The 25,603-nt window shown below is 46.3% G+C and overlaps 1 protein-coding gene across 3 annotated transcripts in view; it reads right to left on the bottom strand.

Annotated features, from left to right (window-relative positions):
- Positions 1-25,603, bottom strand: part of LOC119176240 (protein tiptop) — a 444,936-nt gene that overhangs the window by 6,463 nt on the left and 412,870 nt on the right. Inside the window, exon 1 of one of the 3 annotated variants that reach the window (XM_037427423.2) lies at positions 19,047-19,488. The exons of the other annotated variants lie outside the window; for them this stretch is intronic. Coding sequence (XP_037283320.1) covers positions 19,047-19,233 — 187 coding nt within the window. The 5' untranslated portion in view covers positions 19,234-19,488. Of the gene's footprint in view, positions 1-19,046; positions 19,489-25,603 lie in introns of those variants that run through there. 3 annotated transcript variants of the gene reach the window in all.

The following is a 25,603-nucleotide window of genomic DNA, read 5'->3' as shown; positions in this document are numbered from 1 at the left end:
TTACTACATTGTTTGTACGATGTTGGCGCGAGCAGCCAAAGCGACGAAAAAAACACCACATGGCACGTAAAGATCGTTGACAGCCAGATACTACACAACTCCTTTTAGTCATTGTTATTGTTGCCCTTGCAGATCTGCCGGAAAATCAATCTCCACGTAAAGTTTAGGAACACGCGCTTTGTGCAGAATGATGTAATATAATATTGTATAATATAACATATTATCTGGGGTTTGACGTTCCAAAACCTCGATATGAAAAGAAACGCCGTAGTGGAGGGCTCCAAAATTTTCGACTAACTGGTTTAATTCAACGTGCGCTGACATCCGCAGTACACGGGCCACGAGCATTCCACCTCCATTGATAAGCAACCGCCGCAGCCGGGATCGAACCCCAGACCTTCGGTTCAGCAGCCGAGCACAGTAACCAATGATAGACCACGGCGGACAGCATGGCGCCGAAATGACAAGTGCTTCCCAGTGCTTGGCCCCGACGCGCACTATCTCGCTCGATACGCGTCAGACAGTAAAATCAGGCACCGACTCTCTTTCTGTAAATACATACGGTCACTGTGTTAGGCTACCGCGAGGCGGACGGTTACTCGTGCCACTTAACAACTGCTACACCAACGGCAGTGAAAGGAAAACATCATGGAGTCCTCTTTTGCGTTCGGGTCGACGTCAACTGTAAGCCGTACTTAGATCTCTCCGCATAAAAAATAAAGAATCAAAACTGTCTCTCCCGCCAACGCGACGAGCGTGCCGAGCAGGCGCGCGCTGGCGTCGTTCTTCGCTCCTGTCTCCGTCAAGTATCAGCCGACGCAGAGGCTGCCATGATAGATGGCCCGCGCTTGCGGAAGCCAGGTGCTGCTGTTGGCTGCGAGCGAGTGTGGCTGTTGTTCACCGCCGAACGTACCTGCTCCGCCGTTCTGCGCCTCGCGAGGACGCCCATGATGTATGCCACACGCGCCGATGACGCGTCTGGCTTCGCAGTCAAAGCGGCACACCAGGTAGAGCTGATGTGAAACTTTAACCGATTATTGCGCTGCTAATAGTGAACACGTCACGCAATTCGCCTCCCCGTCCTATCTTCACTGAAGACGTCACACTGACGTTCCCGCGTGCCTTCTGACAGCTTCGCGCCAACTGTTCTCGGCGCCCAAAGACCTATTGCAAAACTTCAGTGCGTAGAATGAACCGCCGCCAACTTCTGCACAACAGTTCAATCAGTTCGCCGCAGAAATGGTGATACAGAGCATTTCACGAAAACACCTGACGCTACCCAAACAAAATGTCACGGACCAACCACAAATTAAGAGGCCAATGCATCGGCTTTGAAGGCATAAAGCACAAAAGCAAGGAACTCAAGCTGGCTACCCTAACCTTCTTTCACGCATTATTTAAAATGCAAGAGCATCGCGTTGTTATACCCCACCTTGCTTATCTCGCGATAGCATAGAAAACGAGCGCTGGCCTATCACGACGCTTTCTGCCATTGTCGTTCGACAGTAAAACTAATCTTTGATCACCCGGGTTTTCAATTATGTTCCCTGCTACTGTTGAGCAGCACGAGTTTTCATTACTATTCCGAATGATCACCATCTTATGAATAAACACACCGGTTTGTTGGTTGCGTAGTCTCTATACGCGCGATAACTGGCATCCAAGGGTGTTATCAGAGTAACATTAAGAACTTGATTGACTTAAGTTCATGGGATTAGAGTCATCAGAACCGCGATGCGATTATAAAGCTCATGGTTTTCTTGTTGCGCTGCGTATGACGAGAAGAGGACGATTCAGAGACCACAGGACAGCTAGAGCGCAAAGTCACAATCGCACTGCTAATCGCTCTGCTAAAGATTGCTAGGCACAACGGAGTTCGGGTTTAAGGACTAATTTAGATTCCCTGGGGTTACCTAGTGTACACAGTACACGAAGGTTATTGCATTTAGCACCTGTAGAAATGTGGTCGCCATGGACGGTGCTGAATCTGCGACCTCCAGCTGAGCCACACATGCCATGGCCACAGGGCTATCACGCCGTATAGAGCTCACTTAAATGTCAGTGTACAATGAAATTATTGAACCAACCATTTCACAAGCTCCCGTTTTTGTCTGTGCGCATTTAGGTGACATTTTTTAAAGGTTCCATTTTAATTTCACCCCTGACATGGGGCATGCAGTGATCGGAGTTTTACACCAACAAGACTAAAAAATTTTACCCGTTGAACTGAATGTTTCTCATCAATTTCTGCACTTATCCCTAACAGCATAGCATTCTCTAGTTAACTTTTCTTCCCCTTTTTCTTCCCCCAGTGTTAGGTAGCCGACCGGGCTGAGCCCCGGTGAACCTCCCCACCTTTCTGTTATCATCTCTATCCTATCACCTATCACTCTATAGCTAACGTTTGTCTTTTACTTATTATTCGTTCTCTTTGAACTGTCCGAAAACTGCTCTGGCAATAGCTCGTGAAGGCCGAAATATACAGGGCCTGTGAAACGACGCGTATTCGCCAACAGCAACAGCACTTTCATATATATATATATATATATATATATATGTGTGTGTGTGTGTGTGTGTGTGTGTGTGTGTGTGTGTCTGTGTGTGTGTGTGTGTGTGTGTGTGTGTGTGTGTGTGTGTGTGTGTGTGTGTGTGTGTGTGTGTGTGTGTGTGCGTGTGTGAAAGTGAAGGATTTCGTGTCCCTATAAGGGTGTTAGTATACTCGGCGTTTATGGATGAGCGAGTTCATGCAGAAATCAAGCTAAAGGCACACTCATAAATCGTTACTGTGCTTTGAACACGTGTTAAACACCGTTTATCCTCCTTTGCTGCGTCCATTACGAGAGATACGATTTCACATTAGAGCGTCACTTTCTATGGGCTAAATACGGTCACAAAGGTGTTCACAAATGACTATCAATAGAACGATAGATTTTCTTTTTTCTTTCGCGCCCTAGCACTACGTGTTCCTATAGAACGTGGATTTCAGCGTCTTTCCTCTTAAAACGATCACCTTCCGAGAACGCTAGGCTATAGGAATGTAGGCGTAAGCGATCTTCCTGCCATCCATTTGAGTATTGAGTGTAACCAACACGTGCACACTTCGAGAAGCTGTCAGATCTAACGCGGTACGAGCAACGCGGCATGGAGAAAAAGAAATGAATAAAGCTATTCATTATATTGTAGAACATCATGACGTGTTGGCCTGGAAAACAGACGATGACTCAGTGGGAGTCGAAGACGTTAGCTACCATTATACAGCCTACGCGGGAACTTCGCGACCTGTACTCCCTGTATTATACGTAATGAGGAAGCCCGAGAACGTACACGCAAGCACGACAAGCGAACGAAAGCAGTCAGTCAGACACACAACGAACATCGAACAGTAATAGGTCGAGTTAATTATTGTCGTCTCGCAAGCTAGATTTTAACGCGATAAGGCTATATTTCGAGTAACACGTAGTAGCTAGACAGTTTTCGGAAGACGGTATTTATATTTAAACAACGAATAGCGTATCTAAGTGAAGAGCATAAAGAGAAACGAAACTCGTCAGCGTTAGGGTTTATTCTTTTAACAACGCAATCGCTAATCTCCCATTAATGGGCTGCGCAAGTGGTCCACTGTTAACTCTATGAGCTTAGACTTTGGCTCTGCTAAGAGTTAAAACGTAATCTATCCGATCTCTAGCACGAGTGTACAATTATATTGATCGAAAGGGTGAGGGATAAGGGAGGCTAAGCTACGTAGCTTCCCCGGCTGTGATCAAGATATGGCAATGAGCGTTCAGATGCCGAAAAAAATCCAAGACGTCACGTCTAGAGTGGTGCGTCAAGCTCAAGGCGACGTCGACCACCGGCACTTCTTTCTTTGCGCTTTCTCTCGCTTACCAATGCTCTTTTCAGGGTAAGACCACTTTTGTTCATATTCTAATAAGTACCGTTACCCACATAGCTCGTACATTTCCATCTCTTCAGTGTCGCCCTCAATTTATTTAACACGATGGCTGCGAAAGTGCTTGGGGCCCATGTACTTGGGTATAGGTGCACGTTAAAGAACCCCAGGTGGTCGAAGTTTCCGGAAACTTTCACTACAGCGTCTCTCATAATCATATCGTAGTTTTTGCACGGCAAACCCTACCAGTTTATATATTAATCAATTGAACACGAGCCGAAATCTCACTACGTAAGCGGTTTCCTATTGCATTTATGAAGCGATATGCATCAACACACTAAAGAGCAAAACCATATATAGTAATCGAGTCCCAGCCAAGATTCTACATCATCCGTTTTTTTTTCTTGCCATCCACTGGTCTTCCTAAGGTCCAGCTCCGGCTAGTTGAAAGGGCTCGGGCGTCGGCGCCTAGCCATGGCTACTGGAATGAGGAAGTCACCCACCTATGGGCGAACAGAACGCGCACCTGGTAACAATCGAAGTTTATTTCTCTCTCTCTCTCTCTCTCTTGCCATCACTTTCATAATGTTTTCTCTTTCGGTATCGCGCCCTTCCAGTGCTCAAAGCTTGATCCACTTTTCCGCAACATCTCTCCTTTCAGTCTAGTGTAGTGTACTCGCGGATAATTGTTCAATGCCATCGTGCACGCACTCGATAGGCTCCCGCTGTATTCTCAATTAAAAAAAAACAGCTTACGTATTTTTTTCAACAGCGCGAACGACGATGTTCCAGATGAAGAAGGACGCAGCGTTGTGCTTTCCTTCGTCCACGTTTACCGTCCTTTACGCCGTTTCAAATCCCTCGTTTGTCGAGCCCTATCCCGCAAGCATATCCGCTCTGGCACCATAACCAGGATATTCTTTGCCGCTCTTCAGTTGCCCTTGACCACAGACTGAAGTCGGTAGCGACTATTTTTGTAATGTCGTCCTGAGAAGTCGTCGCGGTTGTAGGTGACGAAAGCAATGCTGACAGGCTTACCGGCGGCTGTGTGACTGTGAGGAGTGTGACTTTGAGCACGTGTGCTTCCACTCTCCTTCTTTATCTCAACATCTAACACTCAAACTTTTCTAGTCCCCTCCCCAGTGTATGACTGACAGACAATGATTCCAAGGAAATAATAGGGGATGCTATAGTCTACCGCTATATTGTCTGCTCGTTGTCTACTAGTTTAATAAAGAAATAGAACCCGTACATTTACACCTCTTCAATCTTTTTCCCACTGTAGGGTACCACAGCCGTTTTTATAGACCGATTAACATTCCTGCCCCCCCCCCCCTCTCTCTTTCCTGTGCCTTCCTAGTGTTCTTCAGCGATGCATTCGACTTATTTTTCTGCCAGTAGACTGAATTCAACCCTCCAAATGTTCTATGAACGCCGCGTCATCGCATTTTAAATAAAAATTTGTTTCTCCTTGTCGGCGAGCTTCTAACAGCTACTTTAAAACAGTGCTCAATGCCACCTGCTTCATATGGCAGCGCTTTCAAGAAGCGACACACACTGCCACCATATTAAAGGGTATTGAAAGCATTCGAGCATCCTAGTGTCATGCTGTAACGTATTATTATTATTATTATTATTATTATTATTATTTAAAACGAAAACGTGGCCAACATTTTGAGATGCACAGCTGTCTAGAAAAACTGATCAACGAAACATTTGTTGGATATGCGACTTTTCAGGACCCCGACCACCCGGTCCAGGACCCGGTTTCAGGACCCGGACCGAATTGCAGCTTCGCTCGCAAGCTTCGATTGAGCGGTGAGAGAGGGGCGTAAAACAGCGGTCCAACGTGCCGATAGATTCCCCATTCCGACAACTCTGCGCACAAGCGTCAGAAGGAGAACACTGAACAAACTAAAGTTGTCAACACTTCGACTTGCGTACGAAACCTTTGTTCACTTAAGAACGCCCGACCCTCTCCACGCTTTAGCAGGTTGCTGAAATACGAGTATGTCGTCTTTCGGGTGATGTTTTCTGAATAAATCACAGATTACAGAGCGAACCTTGAACATGGCTACTTTCGGTGGCTCGCTCGCGTCAGAAATAGTGTTTCACTGAACACGCAGCTCTTCGTTTGGCCGTTTTGGTATTATAGCAACTTGTCGTGGCCACTATACCGTGTTAGACGATCCTATCACAGACACCAGTAAGCAGGTGACATACATAACCCGTCAGTGAACTCAGGACGCGATAGCGTCCTAAGTTCATTTCTCGAAGATACGGGCAACCGCCTGTGATGTATGAACTATACTGAACCGTATAAACTGCCCTGCATACTATACCACTCTGTCGTTGCCTTATGCTGCCAGTTAGCGAGTTTATCGCTCCTGTGTTATTAAACAAGCAGTTAGTTCAGGAAACCTATTTTTTTCGCCAAGTCTCTGTGGAGTACATATTGATCAATTTCCCACACCTGCCAAGTTTTATCTTGACTTTTAAATGGCTCGTTTCTTTGACAAGCGGAGCAGGTATCCGCATGCCTGTGCGCTGTGGCGTGCGTCCATTCAAAACTCAGAGCCCCCAGGAAACATCACGGCGCGAAAAAGTACGGACGAAGATTCAGACGATACCGAGACACCTACCGAAGACATACAGCCTCGATTACGCTGAAGTGGGCCAGCGCCTGCAATAATTTACCGCCTACCGCAATATTAACAGAAGCGGGGCGTGACCGCATTTTGCGTAATCGATCTCAAACCCTAGCAGTGTTTCTTCACATAAGCATAGTGTGCAGTCGCTGCGAGCTGAAAACGGTACGAACAGCGGTTTATCGAGGAAGAAACCTACGGCAGCTTTGCACTAGGCCTGAAAGAGCGAAGGTCCATGGGCGACCTTCCCGATTTCTTCCTCTCTCTTCTTGCATCACACATATATATGTTACCTTTCTTGCCTTCTCTCTCTCTCTCTCTCTTTATCGCTCCCTCTTCTTTCGCTTTCTCTTTTTGTCTATGTCTTTTTTCGCTTCATATCCCTTTGTTGTTGTTTTTCTGTTTCACCTCCTGTCTGTCGCTGTCTTCCAGTTAGTCTCCCTTTTTTTCTCACACTATATTCTGTTCATTTCCCTTTCTTTCCTTCTCTTTCACGCGGTCGTTAAACGCTCGCCCCCACCTGCGATCACCAGTGAGGCTAAATTCCTTCGGCAGATACCCGCCCAAAATTTTTTTCGCCCGCGTTCGACAGATCACGGCCGGCCTAAACAGATACGCTTTAAAAAAATACAAAGAGGAAGAACGTAGTGCACAGTACTGTGTTGAACGGCCACCGTCTAAGCACGTTCTTTGTCGTTACATTTAAAATGGCGTCCCCACTCACAAGTCGCTGAAGCGTACATTATTTCTCTTAGACGAAATTGTAAACTATAACTGCACATGAAAGCTAAAAGGTCTAAACATTTATTCGGAAAACAATTATTGGATCACATTTTGTCCAACATGATCAATAAAGTTATTTCAATCATCAATCAATGCCTTGCTGCGACTTCTTGTTTCGTACTCAGCGTTACTGCAGAGCAAAGATCACTGTGTTAGTGACGCTTTTTTTCTCGATACCGACTTCGCACGATCGATATCAAAAGAACGTCGTTAAAAGTGAAACTAATGAATTGAGACAGAACGCAATGAATATTAGATAGAAGCTAATTCATTAGGTCGTATCGAACAAAAGAAACAAAAATTCCCCTTCTTTAATTAAAACTGAAAACAAAAGTCGTTTCCTTCGATATGATGGTGGGACCAAATACGCTCCTTAAGAAGAGGTCGTCGCGAAACATAGATGGCGAAAAATGCATGCCCCATAGAATGCTACCCATGACGCAAATGCTGAGCTCGGGCTCACCACAGCCTCAAATGTACGGAAAGAGAGACGAGCCCGAACGACGCCGATAGGCTCGTGGGGGACTTGTACGCTGGCCATCTACACGGAGTTAGCCCCTTTCGATCTTGCATAACAACCTCGAGCGGAACGAATCAAAACGCAACTGCAATCGCGACAATACCGGGACGCCGAGTAGCAGCAGTAGCAGCACGCATGGCCCGCATTCATGTCCGTTTCATACTTCCAAAGGTCGGCCTTCGAAACAGGGCTGCCAGGAGCAGCTGCCGACCCGAGGGCAGCAAGGCCTCGCGCTCACTGCCGGCTCTCAGCCGCGGCTGCTGCTAGCACGCGCCAATAGCGCCACTGCAGAACACAAGCCCGCAGGTCTATAGCGCCTCCAAAGAACGCCGCAGGGGAGCTCATCGAGCTCAAGCTTCGCCACCTTACCACCGGCGATTAGAACCGCCATCTTTGAGGCGATTGTCACGGTGTTCCTCAGTGACTATAACTTCAAAGGACACAAACCCATGTCGATCTACACATGCGTCGAGTGCTCTTTGCAAAGTCAATATGCGCGTCTCTGACGCAGAAATGTGCAGTATTAAAGGATTCAGCGAAGACAACAAGACTTCACCGAAGCACAGATGGGCAAAATATAGTTTGTTCGAGATGTTGAAGCGGGTGAATGAAATAAGACACAAGAGTTCATGCAGCGTCAGCGCTCTAGGCATATTGGCCGTTTTCGTTCGCACACCCTGTCACGTTTAATTAAAAAAATAAAATTGTCCCGCCGCGGTGGTGGCTAAGGTACTCGACTGCTCACCCGCAGGTCACGGGAGCAAATCCAGGCTGCGGCGGCTGCATTTTCGATGGCGACAAAAATGTTGTAGGCTAGTGTTCTCAGATTTGGGTGCAAGTTAGAGAACCCCATGCACCTGGTCGAAATATCCGGAGCCCTCCACTAAGGCGTCTATCATAACCATATGGTGGTTTGGAGATGCGAAACACCACATATCAATCAATCATCGAATGTTATGAGGTTAGGCACTTCCTTACTTCCGGAAACGATGTAATTAAAAAGCTGCAAGTAATCTGTCCGGCCACGGCTTCACTGAGAGCCACTGCGGAAAGCTCATCCAAGCCAAACAATGGCACTATTTAAGCACCGAGTTCACATTTATCTTGACAAATGAAGCAGCCCGTACTTCGTGAACCTATTATCAGCTCGAATAATTTGACTATTTCTTACGAAGAATGCTAATTCGAATTAAAACATCTAGAAAGAAGGATGAGAATATAAAACTGTGTTCTACCCCTCATTACTATACGCCGCTAAAGATATTACGCACTGCGCACACCCCTATCGACAAAGGCGATCTTATTCAGAAACGTAAATGAAGACGACAACGCGATAAGTATATACGATAGGCTGCCATACCATAAGCAACGCACGATTACTGTAAGGCACAACAACTAACTACCGAGCTTAGATTTAGGTTGTGTTTAAAAAAACAAAGTAGACATAAAAGCCGCCGCGGAAGGAACCAAGGTAGACTGCTATTCATACCTGATGAAAGTCACGAAGCAAGAAATCCTCTAAAAAAGATTGCACAGTATACACCTGTGCGATCGCAGATAACCAGCGTTGTGTTGTAAGACTAAGACAAGCGAGCGTGACAAAAAAAAAAAAAAAGTTGTGATGTTCTCGTACTAACAATGCGTCAACTTTGAATCGAGCAGCTCTACGTTGAATCGAGGTTACCTTAAGTATTCAGGCAAATGGAAGGTCAATAGAAATTATGACGATCAGCGGATTTCTTAAGCATGTCATCGCTTTTATTTCTGAAGGTGGTCACAGCAGTTTTGCTTTAACTTGGCCTCATCAGTTAGAACGTTAGAACGCGTTAGAACGCCGTCTCAACTCCTTTGTGTGATAACGCGTCTGCCAGTGACACTTACTGAAATCCTTGTGCGTGTATGTGCGAACAATGCTTATTTTTCAAACTAAACATTTTAACAGCGATCTGCGATGGTTAAATTAAAAAAAACATTTATTGTCTCTTTCTTGAACATAGGTCAATCCTTCTACGCATAAGGGTTTGTCGCTTTCGTATATAACTATGCAAGGCGAACTACTCCAATAATATGCACCAGCAATTTTCATAGTATTCGACGCTATTAATGCTGCCTAATTTCGAAGACGTCCTAAACTTTCTGTGCTGCGCGTCGCTATAGTCTCGTTTTTTTGAGCGCTCACCTTCACAAGAACAGCCCGAATTCTGCCCCATCTATGATAAAGTACGAAACATAGTCGAAAATAGACGATAACTATCGACGCATTCAAGCACCCGACAGTGCTATTTTAGGTTCTGTGTGTGTTTTTGTGCGTGCGGAGTGGTAGCTTACAAAAAAACCTGAACTGAAGATGGAGTGTTAGCAGATATAAGGAAGTTCACAAGTCTTTGAGGTTGACCTGTGAACGGCCGCAGAAATTGCCGCCGAAACGATATTCCGTATCACTACAATTCTCAACAAGCCCATGAAGTTCCTATCATCACTATACAAATTAGCGATGAGCCCCGCTGCGGTATGGTCTGGTGGCTAAGGTACTCGATTGCTAACCCACAGGTCACGGGATCGAATCCTTTGCTGCCTTTTCGATGGAGGCAAAAATGCTGTAGGCCCGTGTGCTCACATTTAGGTGCACGTTAAAGAACCCCCAGTTGGTCGAAATTTCCAAAGCCCTCCACTACGGCGTCTTTCATAATCATATGCTGATCTTGGAACTTCAAGTCCCCACATATCAATCAAATTAGCGATTACTTTACCAAGAAACGGATCCGAGCTTGGTGAGACAGGACGCTTACAGACGGGACAGCAAGTAGCTCACTCCTGAGTGTGTGTGCAGCTCGCCTTTCCAGGCTTTTGAGCTATTTCCGTCAAACGCTGTTTCCGGTGCTTCGCTGTGTAGCCCATTCAATAAGTCAACTCCTTTGTCGCAAATGCGGCTTTGCGAACTCCCAAGGCTTGATTCATTCAGCAGAAATCAATAGCGCCAGTATTCCTTATGATCTACATAGTCAAGCCTATTCGGCAGCTTTAGCCACGCAAGCTGTCCAAGATTATAGCGTGCCACGACGCCCATCACAAGGTAAATGCAGCAACGTTTAGAGCAGTTTGGCCATAACCCGACTCTGACGTTCCCGGCACATTGTTGCGGCGATACAGGCGTCGTTATGTCGCCACACGAAATAATTAATATCTTTAAACTTTGAACTGCCTCCTCCCCTTCCCACACCTGCAAAGGTAAATCGGGACATTTGCTACTCATGCGGCGGTTTTCACTTTCAGCTCAACTACGGTCAACTTGCTCGCCTGTATTCGTGTAACGTAACTTAGTAACCAGATTGATTCGCAGTTTTAGGGCGCTACGATGAATTGAAAAGACGAGGACGGTTTAACGAATGCGCCGACCACTATCTCGTGAACGAAAACGCTGACACAGTGGAGTATCGATCTCAGGCACATCTCAGAGAGCGACGTACCATTAAAGATGGGTGACCATCACCGGCGCGAAGTGGCAAGTGTAGCGTGGCGCCCAAATTAAGCTTATTCGCAAATTTCATAGTTATACCGCGCTAACCAACCCCATAAAGCCCTGCGTCTCTTCCACTGCGTAGAAATATTAACAAGGGTTGTACGTCCCAAAAGCACGAGATAATTACGTCCCGAAAACAAGAAATCCACCGCATGTGATAGACAACTGATCTGAAGAATGCAGCGCCATCATCTATGAACATCGCCTAAGTATACGGCGGGCGTTGCTGAGGGCTCTTGGTTTATATATATATATATATATATATATATATAAACACGACCGTTTCCTACGGCTACATACACCTTGTTAATTCTGAAAAATCGCGACGCTCTTTTAAGCTTATTCTCCAACAGGTATGCAGCAGAACGATGTTGAAGGTGAGTGCCTAAATTTTTATAACGCACTTTAAACACACTTTGAATGTTAGTGCATTTGTGCTTCACGTTTCGAAAGCCTATATATACGTCAGTATGCTGTCTTCGTGAAGCATATATGCTTCGTTAAAGGAGCTATCACGCACCCACTTATCAATATTCAGCATGCGTGTTTCCCACAGGCGATTAACAGCGTTTTTGGTCTACTGCTTGTGTGAAACTCCCTCGGCCACACTATATTCGAACAAGCCTATCAAGTGCAAAGCCACCGCCAAACTTCGCACATATCATGTCCATTTCCGCTAAACAAACATAGACAACATCGAGTTCCGTTGGCCAAACGGTTTCGCATTACTTTGCCACGTTCCACGCCGAGAAGTACTACAGTCAAAGTATGGCCCCAAACAATCGTTTCAAAGTGACCGTTAGAAAACGTAGCAGCCACCTACACAAGCCAACGCATGGTCAACGGACGCATAGCGGGAGCATGCCACTTTTCTCTATAGTTGTCTTACACTTCAGGCAACTCGAATGCTGCTGAAAGTTGAACCGAAACTATCCCTCCAAACACCGTGACATCATAGATTTTAAGGCGTCTACAGGGTCCTACGTAGCCTCTAATCGATAAAACAAACACGTTGTCATCTGTGGATATCAAAGACCTAGTATACGAAGTTTCAAAAATTTTATCGAGCTAATGTGACGAAAACGCGAAAAATGCATTCTGAAATTTCTTACGTCACGCGCGCAAATTTGAGCGCGAAATTTTGAAATGAAACTTTAAGATTGATTTTCTCCGCTAATAATAAACTTATGACACTGAAACTTGCGGCACCAAAGTTCTCAGAGTGCAGTTTATCAGTCTAATACAAGTCATTGTTTCACTTTAATGTCCCTTTAAGCTGCCAAACCCTGCATCGAACGATAAGTACCGAACATGGCGCCATTCGGGTTACAAGGTGCAGGCTGAGTTCCGACCACGGGTTCGTCAACATTCCGTCTGTCTTTCCAATTTTTTTCACAAATTTCTTTCGCACGTACTGCTCCAGCTTCACGCCGGCAATAACTCCCGGTGTCTGTGAAGTTAGAGTAAAGCCACGTTCGTCATCGAAGACAACACAAACAATGTACGCGTAAACTCTGAAAGAGGTCGACGGCACTGCCACAGGCAGTGACGCACGATCGCCGACTTAATACTGACACGCGCATAGTGGAAGGTTTACGCAGGTCCGGAGAAATAAATATCAGTGCACTCGATGAGGCCGCGACACCGGTTGATAAACCATGCACGTGGACTTTATTCCGCGCGATCGAATACGAAGCGCAATTAGTTTACGACTCACACATACACGACTTCCCCTTGCGTTAGTACGCGAAAACAGAAAAGTGAAGTAGAGATCTGTTTTTTTTTTTTTCATTCGCCTTCCATTAACAGGCGGATAATTCAAGATTAATTTACAGAAACATGATTGATATGTGGGGTTTAACGTCCCAAAACCACTATATGATTATGAGAGACGCCGTAGTGGAGGGCTCCGGAAATTTAGACCACCTGGGGTTCTTTAAACGTGCACCCAAATCTGAGCACACGGGCCTACAGCATTTCCGCCTCCATCGGAAATGCAGCCGCCGCAGCCGGGATTCGAACCCACGCCCTGCGGGTCAGCAGCCGAGTACCTTAGCCACTAGACCACCGCGGCGGGGCGAAAATTTACAGAAACAAGGCGGTGTAAAACACTGAGAGCTGTGCTCGAGACCAAAGTCGAAAATGGCCTTGCTCATGTACAGAACGGTAACATGTTGCAAGGTAACACCTAATTAGTCTTCGAGGGGGAACGGTGTTGTTTTTCCGAAAAGTTGGAGGAAGCGCCACGTACGGCCAGATGCTTCAGTAAATGTATATAAACTATTCGAAAAGTTTCAACGGTATAATTATGAACTATTTTTGAAGAAAAGCTGCTCGGGTATCAAAGAGGTGTGTCTTACTTCTGATAATGGGTATACCTGCACACAGCCCACAAATGGTTGAAGTTTGATTTCCGTAGTTAGGTACACCGCAACCTACAGCGTATACAGCAGAACGTTATCATGCGCACATACACCAGCTAAGCTGACTGGCTCGCAGCCAGAAAGTTCTCCGAGTGCACTGCTACTTTTGTTTTCGTTGGGAAAGGCCTCTACGTTTTCATTTAAATGTTCATATATGCCGCAGAGTAAGTCGTTAGAGGTTCTTTTTTTTACAAAGTAAAACACATTGAAAGAGAGGCTCCGTCTCGTCGCTTTGCCACTTGCAAAGATGAATAAAAATTTTAAAAAAATTAGGCGAACTTGCAATGCCTGGGTTGATTCGCTCTACAGTCTTTCTTCATTTTTTTTTCTCTCTACTACTCCCCACATGTTTCACTACGTTCAGCCTGCATAGGTAACAGCTGTTCCCGCTGCGCACATAAAGGCCACAAATAACCGCTTTCGCTTCTCGCAAACAGTTAGATATAAATGCACTGCAGCGGTCCTGCCATAAACTTCTTCGCGAAACAACAAGCAGTATCTAATGCATGCGCTCTGCTAGTGTGTCTGTACAATCTGATGTGACAGATTGACGGTGGACCCTTCACGTCGCTCCCGGCAGAGCGGTGGGTTTTGTATAGTTCGATTCGACGACGAGCTCACACACACAGGACCAGCGAACGACAGCCCTGTGTCCCACAAAGAATAATGACAGCGTCCTCTATTGCACGAGCGAACCTGACAAAGTATAGGCCTAAAGAGAGGCGCTGCTCGTGGCCTATTCAAGCTTGCTAGTTTCACTGTGCTTCGGAAATGCTACGAAGGCCGCGTCAGACCGCTCGCTGAGCGTCGCCGCGAGCATAAGAGGGCGCCAGTGGCGTTAATGAAGCCAGATTATCGCCAGCTAGGCCCGCTTATTTGGTTATTGCGACTTTAATGCTGTCTTTCACGACCTCGCAGCACTCTATAGAGCAGATTGCTCAATATTATCACTATATGCGCATGTCTCGTGAACAGCATTAATTAAATCGACGTCCCCCCAAACGAAGCGATGTAACGGACATGCGCGAAACACGGAGGCTCCTTGACTATCGACCTGCTCTCTCTGAGGGTACCCATATAAAAACGATGCCAGCCTGCAGAGTTCTGAAGAACTGTCCGTGGCGCTTTCTATGAACGTCGCAGAAGCGACGATCCAGGTATAGAGGTGTTTCCGAGCCAAATCTACCGCTTTTGTCAACACCATCCATCCCTGTCATATATATATATATATATATATATATATATATATATATATATATATATATATATATATATATATATATATATATATATAAAAGCGAAAAACAACCCCTCCCCCGCCCCCCAACGCTGAGATTGTGTCAGTTCGTACCCCTTTGACTCACAGGCTATTCGTGCAACATGCAAGGTGCCCGAAGCAAGTCTACGTTAATTCGGGCAACAACTTACGACACGTTCAGACACCAGCATGCATTATAAGGTGGCAACGCACATACGGCCAATGTTTGAACATGCGTTTTGAGTGATCGTGCAATGCGGGCGGCCGTTCGACGCATTCAAAACGACTTCAACGCATACATAGTGGTTCGGCAGAGGCTGCTTACTTCTGCAGACCATCAGGGAGTATACAGTGCAGCGTCATGCAAGAGAGTATAGACCCACACATGCACGTTTAGCGCTAGAAGATTGGTGTACAGTCCACAGCACACGAAACCAAAATTGGACTTGAATTTGAAAGTGTGTCCGGCGAAAGCCTGTAACCGTTGTGACGGGGTCGGTCAGAGTGGAACGCAAAGCGCGCGTCTCCCTTCCTGCACGAGTGGGAAGATTGTGGCCCGGCTACGGGGGAGACTGCTTCGTCAACGAGGCGTCTGACGAAGCAGCGTCGCCATCACATGACAGCTGAGAGAGTGTAAAGGGGAGAGATCATTAAAGGGACCCTAAAGTGAAATAATGACTTGGTTGTGATTGATAAGCTGTGCTCTGAGAACTGCGATGTGACAAGTGCCACCGCCATAAGATTGCTATTAGCGGGGCAATAAAAGGTTGAAGTTTAATTTTTCAATTTCGCGCCAAAATCTCCTCGTGTAACGAATTTCAAAATGGGCTTTTCGCGCTTTCCCCACATGGGCTCAATGAAACTTTTTAAAACTCAGTATGATCGGTCTATGGCACCCAAAGATGACAATGTACTTCTTTTTTTTTACCGACTAAAAACTACGTAGGACCTAGTAGACGCCGTTAAAATCTATGACGTCACGGTGTTTGGTCACAACTCCTAATCTAAAATTTTTAGGGGGTGTTGGTTTGGTGCGGGAATCCCAAGGTGGCGTCTCCATTTTTTTTTTTTGGCGCGTTTTCCCGTTAACCTATATATAGCATCGTCTCGCGGAAGAGTGTTGCTTTCGGAACTGCAATTTCATTTCACTTAATACGTGAGAAATTTCTTTTTTTCGCTTTAGTCAACCCTCAAGCATTTCGCACAGATGATTAACCGAAGCTGAAATATGCAGCCCCGGTGATCATCATGGGCTGTGATCTATCGAAGTTCCTTCTATTGTAGCTTTTGATCACTATATCTAAGAAATGTACACTTCATTTGCATTTGAGGATGCTGGCTTAAAAGATATGAAGCACACCTAAAGGCGTCTTCAGGGGTGGCGCTTCAGCTGTGATTGGTATCATCCCGAAAAATATGTGCTGACAAAACTAAAGAGAAGCTCACGAAAGGGCGGAGAGTCTTCGAAGTAGCGTATGACAGCATCCAGTGCACGAACGGACGCAGCTGGTTACCGCGAGTACGAGGCATTAAAGGTCTTCGTCTTAAAAGGACGCGTGTCCCTTTTCAAATGGCGACATGGACACACACAAAGGAGTGTCAAAGCTCATCGTCACTGAACTTGTCGATCGACTTTGCACCAACGTCGGAATAGACCTATAGGCCCGCACGCTGTTAATTCTTATAAAAGCTTCGCTCTAAGCATAACACGTTCATTCCTTTCTCGCGAACAAAGGATTACAAAGTGCCGCTAAAGACAATCAGAAGGCTCCATCAAGCATTGATAAAGAATTCTTCCTTCTAACTTACGCGCTGTGCATTGGGCCCTATAGCTCTTTAAACGGTCCTGTTCACTGCTAAGAGTGTTTGCCTGAAAACGATCAGCGGACGGTGAACCTTCACAGTTCGAGCGTTCCATCATGGGACAATAACCTTCGCCGCATTGGCGTATGTGCCGCAAATGGATGATCGCTCTGCTGGCATGAAGAATATCCGTGACTGCAGCCCATCAGTACACCAAAAACGCAGCGCACTCTTTAATGAGATTCGTGTGTAAATGAGCATAAAGATGCGTATTTTCCCGGCGTTGCATAAACACACGAAAGCAGTGTGCCTCCATACTACAGTACTTTCCTTTAGGCATATGATCACTAAGCCTGAGAAAATCAGGAACAACACAAGAGCATGAAATTAAACGACGGCCATTTTTTGCTCGTGATACACAAGTCAACGGGTGTGCTTCTTAGCGTTCTGGAGTCTGAGTACGATTTGACCTCTGCATTTTCAGCAACGGGTCACTTCATCCTGTTACACTGAATTACGTTTCCCTTTTTTTAGCCTACCGAAAGCCCGCTGCCAATCGATTATACGGCAGGACTGGAACTGGGTAGCAACTTATATAGCGCTGCCAAGTAGGAGGCACGAAACCTTCAAAAACATATAACCACGTCACAACACGTGGAAAGTGTTACACAATTTCTTGCAGGGTAGCGGGCTACGAATCAAAGTAATCTAACCGTTCTTGTAGGCGTCGAATCTATTGGATACGACCATGAAACATTATGTTCCGAAAAAATTGTCGACAGACCTATTTAGAAGCTTCTTAACCAAATCAAACAGCCTTATCTGATGAGCACGAAGACAGTCTTGGGGGAAGTTAAAAACTCACACAGAAAAACCACACTTCTTAGTTCACGTAGCTTCTCATTCATACGAAATTCTTGGTCTTTCCGAGGGACACTATATATGGCTGATCGATGTGTGACTTATCAAACTGTCAGGTGGCCTAGCACTGATTTTACGACCAACGAAGTAAATGCTTAACAAAGCGCTGGAGCTCGGATACACGCAATGTAGCGTGTTTACATCCATCTGCAGGCAACAGTGACTCTGTTACGCTACATGTTTTGGCCATAGCGACATGTTTCATCCAATAACGAGATGAAATATCGTTGGCAAACGATGTTCAGGGAGGTCGTCGAATCAGCGCCACGCGAAGCTGGTGTTTTCAAATAATGAAGCCAATGCCGTGCACCTGCCATATGCATGAGGGCGCACACGTATGACAAGCAGAACAGCATTGGCGGACAACAGCTACTCAACGACCACAAATAAAAGATGCATTTTTTAAGTGACACAGCAACCGAAATCGCTGTTTTAGAGCTTTTGTTGATGCTGTTTAGCGACCACGCGACACAAGCCCCTATACTGCCTACGTCAGTACGTCTTGGGAGATAAATGGCGTAAGAAGCCAAGGGGAGAGGTCATACCACTTTGACCACGCCATTCGCTCCACAAAGGATGTGTCTGAATTAGCCTTTTTTTTTTTTCCCCTGCTAACAGGTGCACTTTGAAGAAATGTACTCAAGCTGTTTTCAACCCTTACGCAATATTTCCCGTACGAAGCATGCATTAGTCATAAAAAATAAGTTCACAGTCGGGGAACCCTGAACTGCTTAACAACGTTGCTCTCGTTTGTAGTACGCCGGAAACATAACGCATCGTGACAAAGCGACCACTAACGTAATAAAAACCGCAACAAAAAGAGGACGCCTGCTATAAGTAAGCTACGGTACTTCACACGCGATTTTCATACTGGTATTTTGTACCGGTAATGCGTCTCTAAGATTGTTGAACACGAAAACGCCCAGCAAAGCATTCAAACGGCGCGATCACCAACGAAAACACCGAGGCACGGTCACGGCATAGAAACCTCGTGGTTTCTTGCGCCACTAGTTCCCGTACTGTCCGCGCGATGCCGCCACGAATCAACGGAGAGGCGCGTGTCGAGCGAAAGGCGCACGAGCTCCCGAAAGAGGGCGAGACACGCTGATCAAAACACCGAAAATGGGATCAAGCAACTAGCCAGCGATGTGCAAACCACGTGGCATATGTGACAGGCCGTGGGCGTCCAGCAAGCAGCGGCGTGACAACCGCGAGCGCGCCCGTGTCGCGCGCAGCAGGACAAGGGCGCGCGCGTGGCGGCGGCCGAAAATGGGTACGTACATTGGTGCTTCTTGGCGGCTGCAGCGGCTAGGCCGGCCACAACGGCGTCGACAAGCGACAACCGGCAGCTGGGCCGCGGCGGCGCCTTGCGCGGCCGGCGCCGCGTCGTCGTGACGGAGGCCGTTGCTGCCGTGACCGCGGGCGCGATCACGGCCACCGCTTCGGCGGACGCCGACCGGATGACCATCCCATCCAGCTTTCTCGACCGGTAATCCAAGCGCCAAGGAATCGACGGTCGCTCACTCGGCTAGCAGCAGCACGACGCCACGTGAAGAGAGCAGGTACGCAGAGCGCATCAGTCCGACCGGCCGCTATTTCGGGAGCACGCAACTCGGCACGACTACGGCGCCCAGGCGCTACTGTCCGTTGCTCCGAAGTCACTGAAGGGAGAGTTGATCGTCAGCGCCGACAGCACGCAGTCGCCTCCTCGCCCCCGACTCTCTCTCGCCAGCGCGCGGAGAGCGAGAGAGCGTGGCGTCAGCCAGCGAAGGAAAGGAGGCTCTCCCCTTCTCCGCCAACAACAATCGCCATATTGGAGTCCATCCAAAAAGCCTCTCTGCGTGACAGACACGCATTCATCAAATGATGATGTACAGTCGCGCACTCCTCCTCGCCCCAAAGTTCCACAAAGAAAAGCGCCGGAGAGGAGGCTGCGGGAGGAGTGGCCTCCAGCGCTCGCAAATCAATCTCGTTTTGCGCCTCTTTTGTGCCTCACCGCCGCAGCGGCAAGCGCGGGCGCCCCTCGCCGCTGTCGTCTGGCCCGCATGGCCGCCGCGCTCGCGACGCCCTGAATGGCTGCGGCTGGCTCCTCCTCCCGTCGACGCGCCGCCGTCAGGTGCGACGCTGTGCACTGCTGCCGGAGAGGAGGGGGGTGCGCTGGCCGAAACGTCCCCCCCCACCCTTCATCGCACTTTACCAGAGGAAGAAAAAAAGTACTCCGGAAGGTAAACACCCCTTGCTTGCAGACCACCACGCCTCTAGACATGGAAGTATACATTGTGTACTTCCATGTCTACGCTACCTCAAAAATAAAAGTGACTCCTCGCAGCATGCCTAGCCCAGCGTGCCATCCGCTATCCTTGAAAGTTATTTTTTTTTTTCGCGACTAGTCATTAGCTGCGACTGTTCATCCCCATTCATTGACTTCGCGACTTGATCACAATGTATCACTTTATTGCGCATATTATGCATTTCTTCAGAGTCGATGCGAATACATTTCACATAATGTTGAAAGTGTGTGAGAGAGCATATCAAAGGCAAAAATATTGACATGTGGTGCTGGCTTGTGCACTGCGTTTAAAAATGCTTGTAAGACTAATTAGATTGCTGCGAACGCTAATCTTGCTAATTACGTAACTAGCACAATAAACGATTACTCAATAATGAGTGCACTCGTCTCACTCCGGCTAGCTTTGGCAGTAGCGACGTAGCTTTACTATGTTGCCATCAGTTTTTTTTTTTTGTAGTTCTCTTACCACAATTTAATGCAATATTATTTGCTGCGAAAATTCTCAACACAGAGTGATCGGGACTGTATGACGCATAACATCGTAACTACGAGATTTTTTTTGTCTGTGTGTGTGACATATGTCAAGTATTGTGGCTGGTCATTTTGGCACCATAGAAAACTCTATTCAACCACGGCGTCTTTTAAGGCTAACCGGAAAATAGAATACAATGTAACTCGCCCATAGACTTCGCAAGGCACGTATGTAATGTAATCATATACGAACAAGTTGCTGAATAAATACATAGAATAAATAATAGGTACTTGATTGGCGAGATAATGCGTAATGAGATCAGCGTACGATCCAGATTTTTCTTTTCAGAGAAAATTAATATTTTTTTGTTTTGTCACTGTTTATTGCACGGTATGCTTAACAATAAGTGAACAAACCGTAGCAAGATTACTGCAGCGGGAATTAAAATATTAATAATAAAACAAAAAAAGAATGACGGCAATTAGGCAGACACAGATATGTCGTATTCAATTATCCATATTTCAGTGTTATCTGGGCCATCATGCCGATAGAGAGGTTGGAAACACTTTTTGTTCACATGCTGTACTTCGTTTCACTTCATTGAAGGGCCGATACGAAACTTTTTCAAGAAACTACGAAAGATATATATATATATATATATATATATATATATATATATATATATATATATATATATATATACGTGGGGGGCTGTGCACATACCCATCTTTACGAAACCACACTTGTATTTTTGTTCCTTTGTGAATTCCGGCAAGCAGCTCTTCAAAAGTTACATTGCAAAGGTGCAAAACCACCCGCCATTTATCGGCTACATCGTATCGCACGCGGTTTGATGGAGCATGGGCTCTACGTAGGTTCAGTGCATGTCACCACTTTTTTTTTTTTTTCATGAAGCCACATACTCATTTCGTAATTTCACCTTCTTATAACGTCACTTCTCGGTGCATACTCCTCAAGGAAGGCTTCGAGATGTATGAAATCCCTTTCTTTTCTTTTATTTTTCTCTTTCGACTGTGTTTACATGACAGGATCAGCGCAGTGGCTGGAGTGCAGCTTTAACGAGCAATCGGAACCTGCAGTGCGAAAATATACACGCTTCGTGGCGGCGCGTGATGTGAAAGCCCATGAATGTACAGGATGTCGCGTTGAGTCACAAGTGTAAATGCCATTGCTGACGCAAGGCTTTTCATGCATGGTCATACAACTCCGGCTTTTCATACAAACAACAACAACAACAACAATAATAATAATAATAATAATGTGTGTAGCGTTTCACGTCCTCAAACCCCGACATGATTAAGGGAGACGCCGTATGGAAGGCTCCGGAAGTTTTGACCCTCATAGCGTTTTTTTAGGATCAACGAGCACGGACGATCACACAATATATACGAGCCTGTACTATTTCGCCTTTTTTTCACACAAACGAGCGTGATTAAAAATCGGATAAAGAAACACGACCGGCCCCAACATACTCAAACTCCAATCGAGAATGCTTTAATGGCTGCTGACTTTTCAACCCAACTCGTTTAGCTTATAGGTATGTTATATGCATGTATTGGATTGCGTCAAAGAGACTTTGTGTGCAGCACGCACAGTATATGCAAGCCTGATAGAGATGTCACCATTTCCTCTTTCTTGGCGCGCATGAAAGAGTCCTCGAGAAAGCCCCTTTGAATTGCATATATACCGCTGGAGCGTGTAGCGTGTAATAACTATGTCGGTACACAGTCAGGCAATTGTGGCATATATCTTTTCCTCACGGAAGCCTCTCGCCTCTATCTGCAGCTCCATTAGGAATTAACTTATATTTCTAGAAAAAAAGTTCCAATTTGCTTCTTAATTTTTTAACTATGATTGGCTGCCCGATAGCAGCACTTACGTTCATACACAATTGCGTATGTACGCATATTTTTTAATACTTCCTGGTCACGTTATATGCTATATAGATCAAGGCTGAATACAATGTCACACAATCTAGATCTGCATTGTGATATTGTATCTCAATCTATCGTCGGTTTTACGCGTCAAAACCGCAATATGGTTATGAGGAACACCGTGCATAGTCCACCATGTGGCGTCTCTCATATACCCGGTGTGGAACAGGCCATATTGTGGGCCAATTTAGACCACCTGCAGGGTGGGATTTTTTAACGTGTGAATAAATCTGTGGGGTTTTCGGGTGAGCAGCCGGACGGGCACCACGTATACCCCAACACCACGGCGGCTTTGAACACAGAACACCCGACAGTTGCACCGGTTCTAATGAGCGTATTTCGGATAGATTATATCAGTTACTCATGCTGCGAGCCATGAGCGACTATAGTGTAAATTAGATGTTTTCAGCAAAATATCGCTGCCAAATGCTATCTTAGACGCGCTCTTGGTTTAATATGTGGGTATGTACGTGTCGTCTCGTAATCATTCTAGCCCCGCCGCGGTGGTCTAGTGGCTAAGGTACTCGGCTACTGACCCGCAGGTCGCGGGTTCAAATCCCGGCTGCGGCGGCTGCATTTCCGATGGAGGCGGAAATGTTGTAGGCCCGTGTGCTCAGATTTGGGCGCACGTTAAAGAACCCCAGGTGGTCGAAATTTCCGGAGCCCTCCACTACGGCGTCTCTCATAATCATATGGTGGTTTTGGGACGTTAAACCCCACATATCAATCAATCAATCGTAATCATTCTAAGTTACATTGACGAAAAAGTAGGCTTAATCGCTGATAACCGTCCGCCCATGCATGTGTAACAAATACGCCGAGAAGCATGACTAAAAGCATAATCGCTGTTTCACGTTCTCTATACCTCGTCGTATTCAAACGGCCACGTTTTACTTTCAAGCGGCCAGCGATCATGACACTGTCTTCGCGTTATAGCTTTCTGAACGAGGTTCATACTAAGGTAGTAGCCGCGACTCAACTTCTTCCACATCTCTGGCCCGAGCGCAATACTGCATACACCAGATGCCTTCCTTCGACCAAAGAACAGTGTATAATGAGGCCTATATACCGGAAAGAGATGCGTGCGTTTTCACCGTTTTGGCAACAGGCGCATACAGCTGCGATCTGCGTATGCAGCAATACTCTGCATGCATGCAACAGCAGCGTTCTGCGCGGACGACGTTCACTTCGGTGAAAACGAATACAGCAGCGCAACAAGTGAGAGCGTGCTCCTTTTCCGTGCGTATCGCCGGCAGCCATAAAATGGGCTTTTAGCTTGTACGCGTACACTCTTTAATGTTACCGCGTTGCCAGAATACAGGATCGCGCTTATCGTATTACCGGAATGCATGTTTTAACGAAGCTTTAACAGTAGTATATTATCAGGCTTCACGTCTCAAAACCAGAATATATGATTATAAGAGACGCCGTTTATATAGCGGAAGGCTTCGGAAATTTAGTCCATGCTTTTTAACGGACAATGACATCGCACAGTACAAGGACTTCTCCCATTTCACTGATTGATATGTGGGGTTTAACGTCCCAAAACCACAATCTGATTATGAGAGACGCCGTAGTGGAGGGCTCCGGAAATTTCGACCACCTGGGGTTCTTTAACCTGCACCCAAACCTGAGCACACGGGCCTCGGCATTTACGCCTCCATAGGAAATGCAGCCGCCGTCGGGACTCGAACCCGCGACCTGCGGGTCAGCAACCGAGTATACCTTAGCCACTAGACCACCGCGGCGGGGCTCCCACCATTTCGCCTCCATCGAAATGTGACCGCCGTATAGCAGGCATCGAACCTGCGACTTTTGAGTCAGCCGCCGAGCACCCTTTGCTATATACACATCCCGGCGGACTTCACGAAGTTTTAGCGCTCCATACGTAACCGCATATCTAGCCTTTGCGCCAACCACCGAGTGACGATGACAGCTGCATCTAAACTATATTTAATTTAGATGAGATTAAATCGCCGCTACAGCAAGAACATGAGAGCATTTCAGTGTGTATAGCGTATCCTGATATACGCAACAGGTTGTATGGGAATAATGGGTTACCGGACTATAGGGAACGTAAACCTTTACGTAACGTAAACTAGCCGCCTGATTGTCTTACGTTTGCTGCCCTATCTCGCAAATCCCCCTTCGTTCCAACAAACTGCACCCGCAATGCGGGGACTCCAGCCGTAATAAGCCGGAGTGTGAGCGCCAATAGCGATTACAATGTTTCAGCCGGATTGCCAAGGCTAGATTGGCCTAGAATCTCAAAACCATGAACGAGTGAGCCCCCGACCGGCTGGATAGGTGGCGCCATCAAGCGGGGTCAAAATGAACCTGGTAATCACAAAATTGTGCTTGCAAAAACATCGTGATTTGTGCGTCTGGCGTAAAAACTATGCAGCGACGTAATTACGAATGAGTTACCTTTTTAATCATTTTCAACGCAAAATCATCCCGCGTAAGCCAGGGAGTTCGTGACTGTGATTGCACGAAGTGGCGCAAGATGTCGACACCGTCATCGTTGCAATTATAACCTTGTATTTCTTCACTTATCTGCACATACGAGGACACTGTTTACGATAAAAAAAATGCCTCGTGATAATGTCGCAGCAATGATTCCGTCACATCTAAGTTATATATAGTTGAAATGCAGTTAGCATCTCCATTTATCGTTTGAGAAAACATAAATGCATACGTTTACGTACGTACGGCATCATTAGGGGTTTTTAGCTTGTACGTGTATATACTTGTTTACGTTAACGTCTTACCGGATACCAGTTCGCGTTTACCGTCTTATACTCTAACGCATGTTTTTCAGCGTTTTAGCTACCCATTTCACTACGACGCCATTAGGGGATTCTAGCTTGTACATATACTTCTTAACGTTAACGTGTTACCGAATACCGGTTTACGTTTGCCATCTTACGTACGGAATGCATGTTTTTCAACGTTTTAGCTCATGGGCAACTAAAACGCGGTCTCATCAAATCAAGCCGTCACGCATGCGCGACGATTCTATTTGTCGATTCGGCGATGGCAGCGCCGCTTTTCCCCGCGCTACTCCTTTTACATCGTCAGCAGCACACAATTGAACGGGGATGGGTATTCATATGTAAAC

The sequence above is a fragment of the Rhipicephalus microplus genome, chromosome X (assembly GCF_043290135.1).
Source record: "Rhipicephalus microplus isolate Deutch F79 chromosome X, USDA_Rmic, whole genome shotgun sequence".
Classification (NCBI taxonomy): Eukaryota; Metazoa; Arthropoda; class Arachnida; order Ixodida; family Ixodidae; genus Rhipicephalus; species Rhipicephalus microplus.
This window is presented reverse-complemented; position numbering and strand designations above follow the sequence as displayed.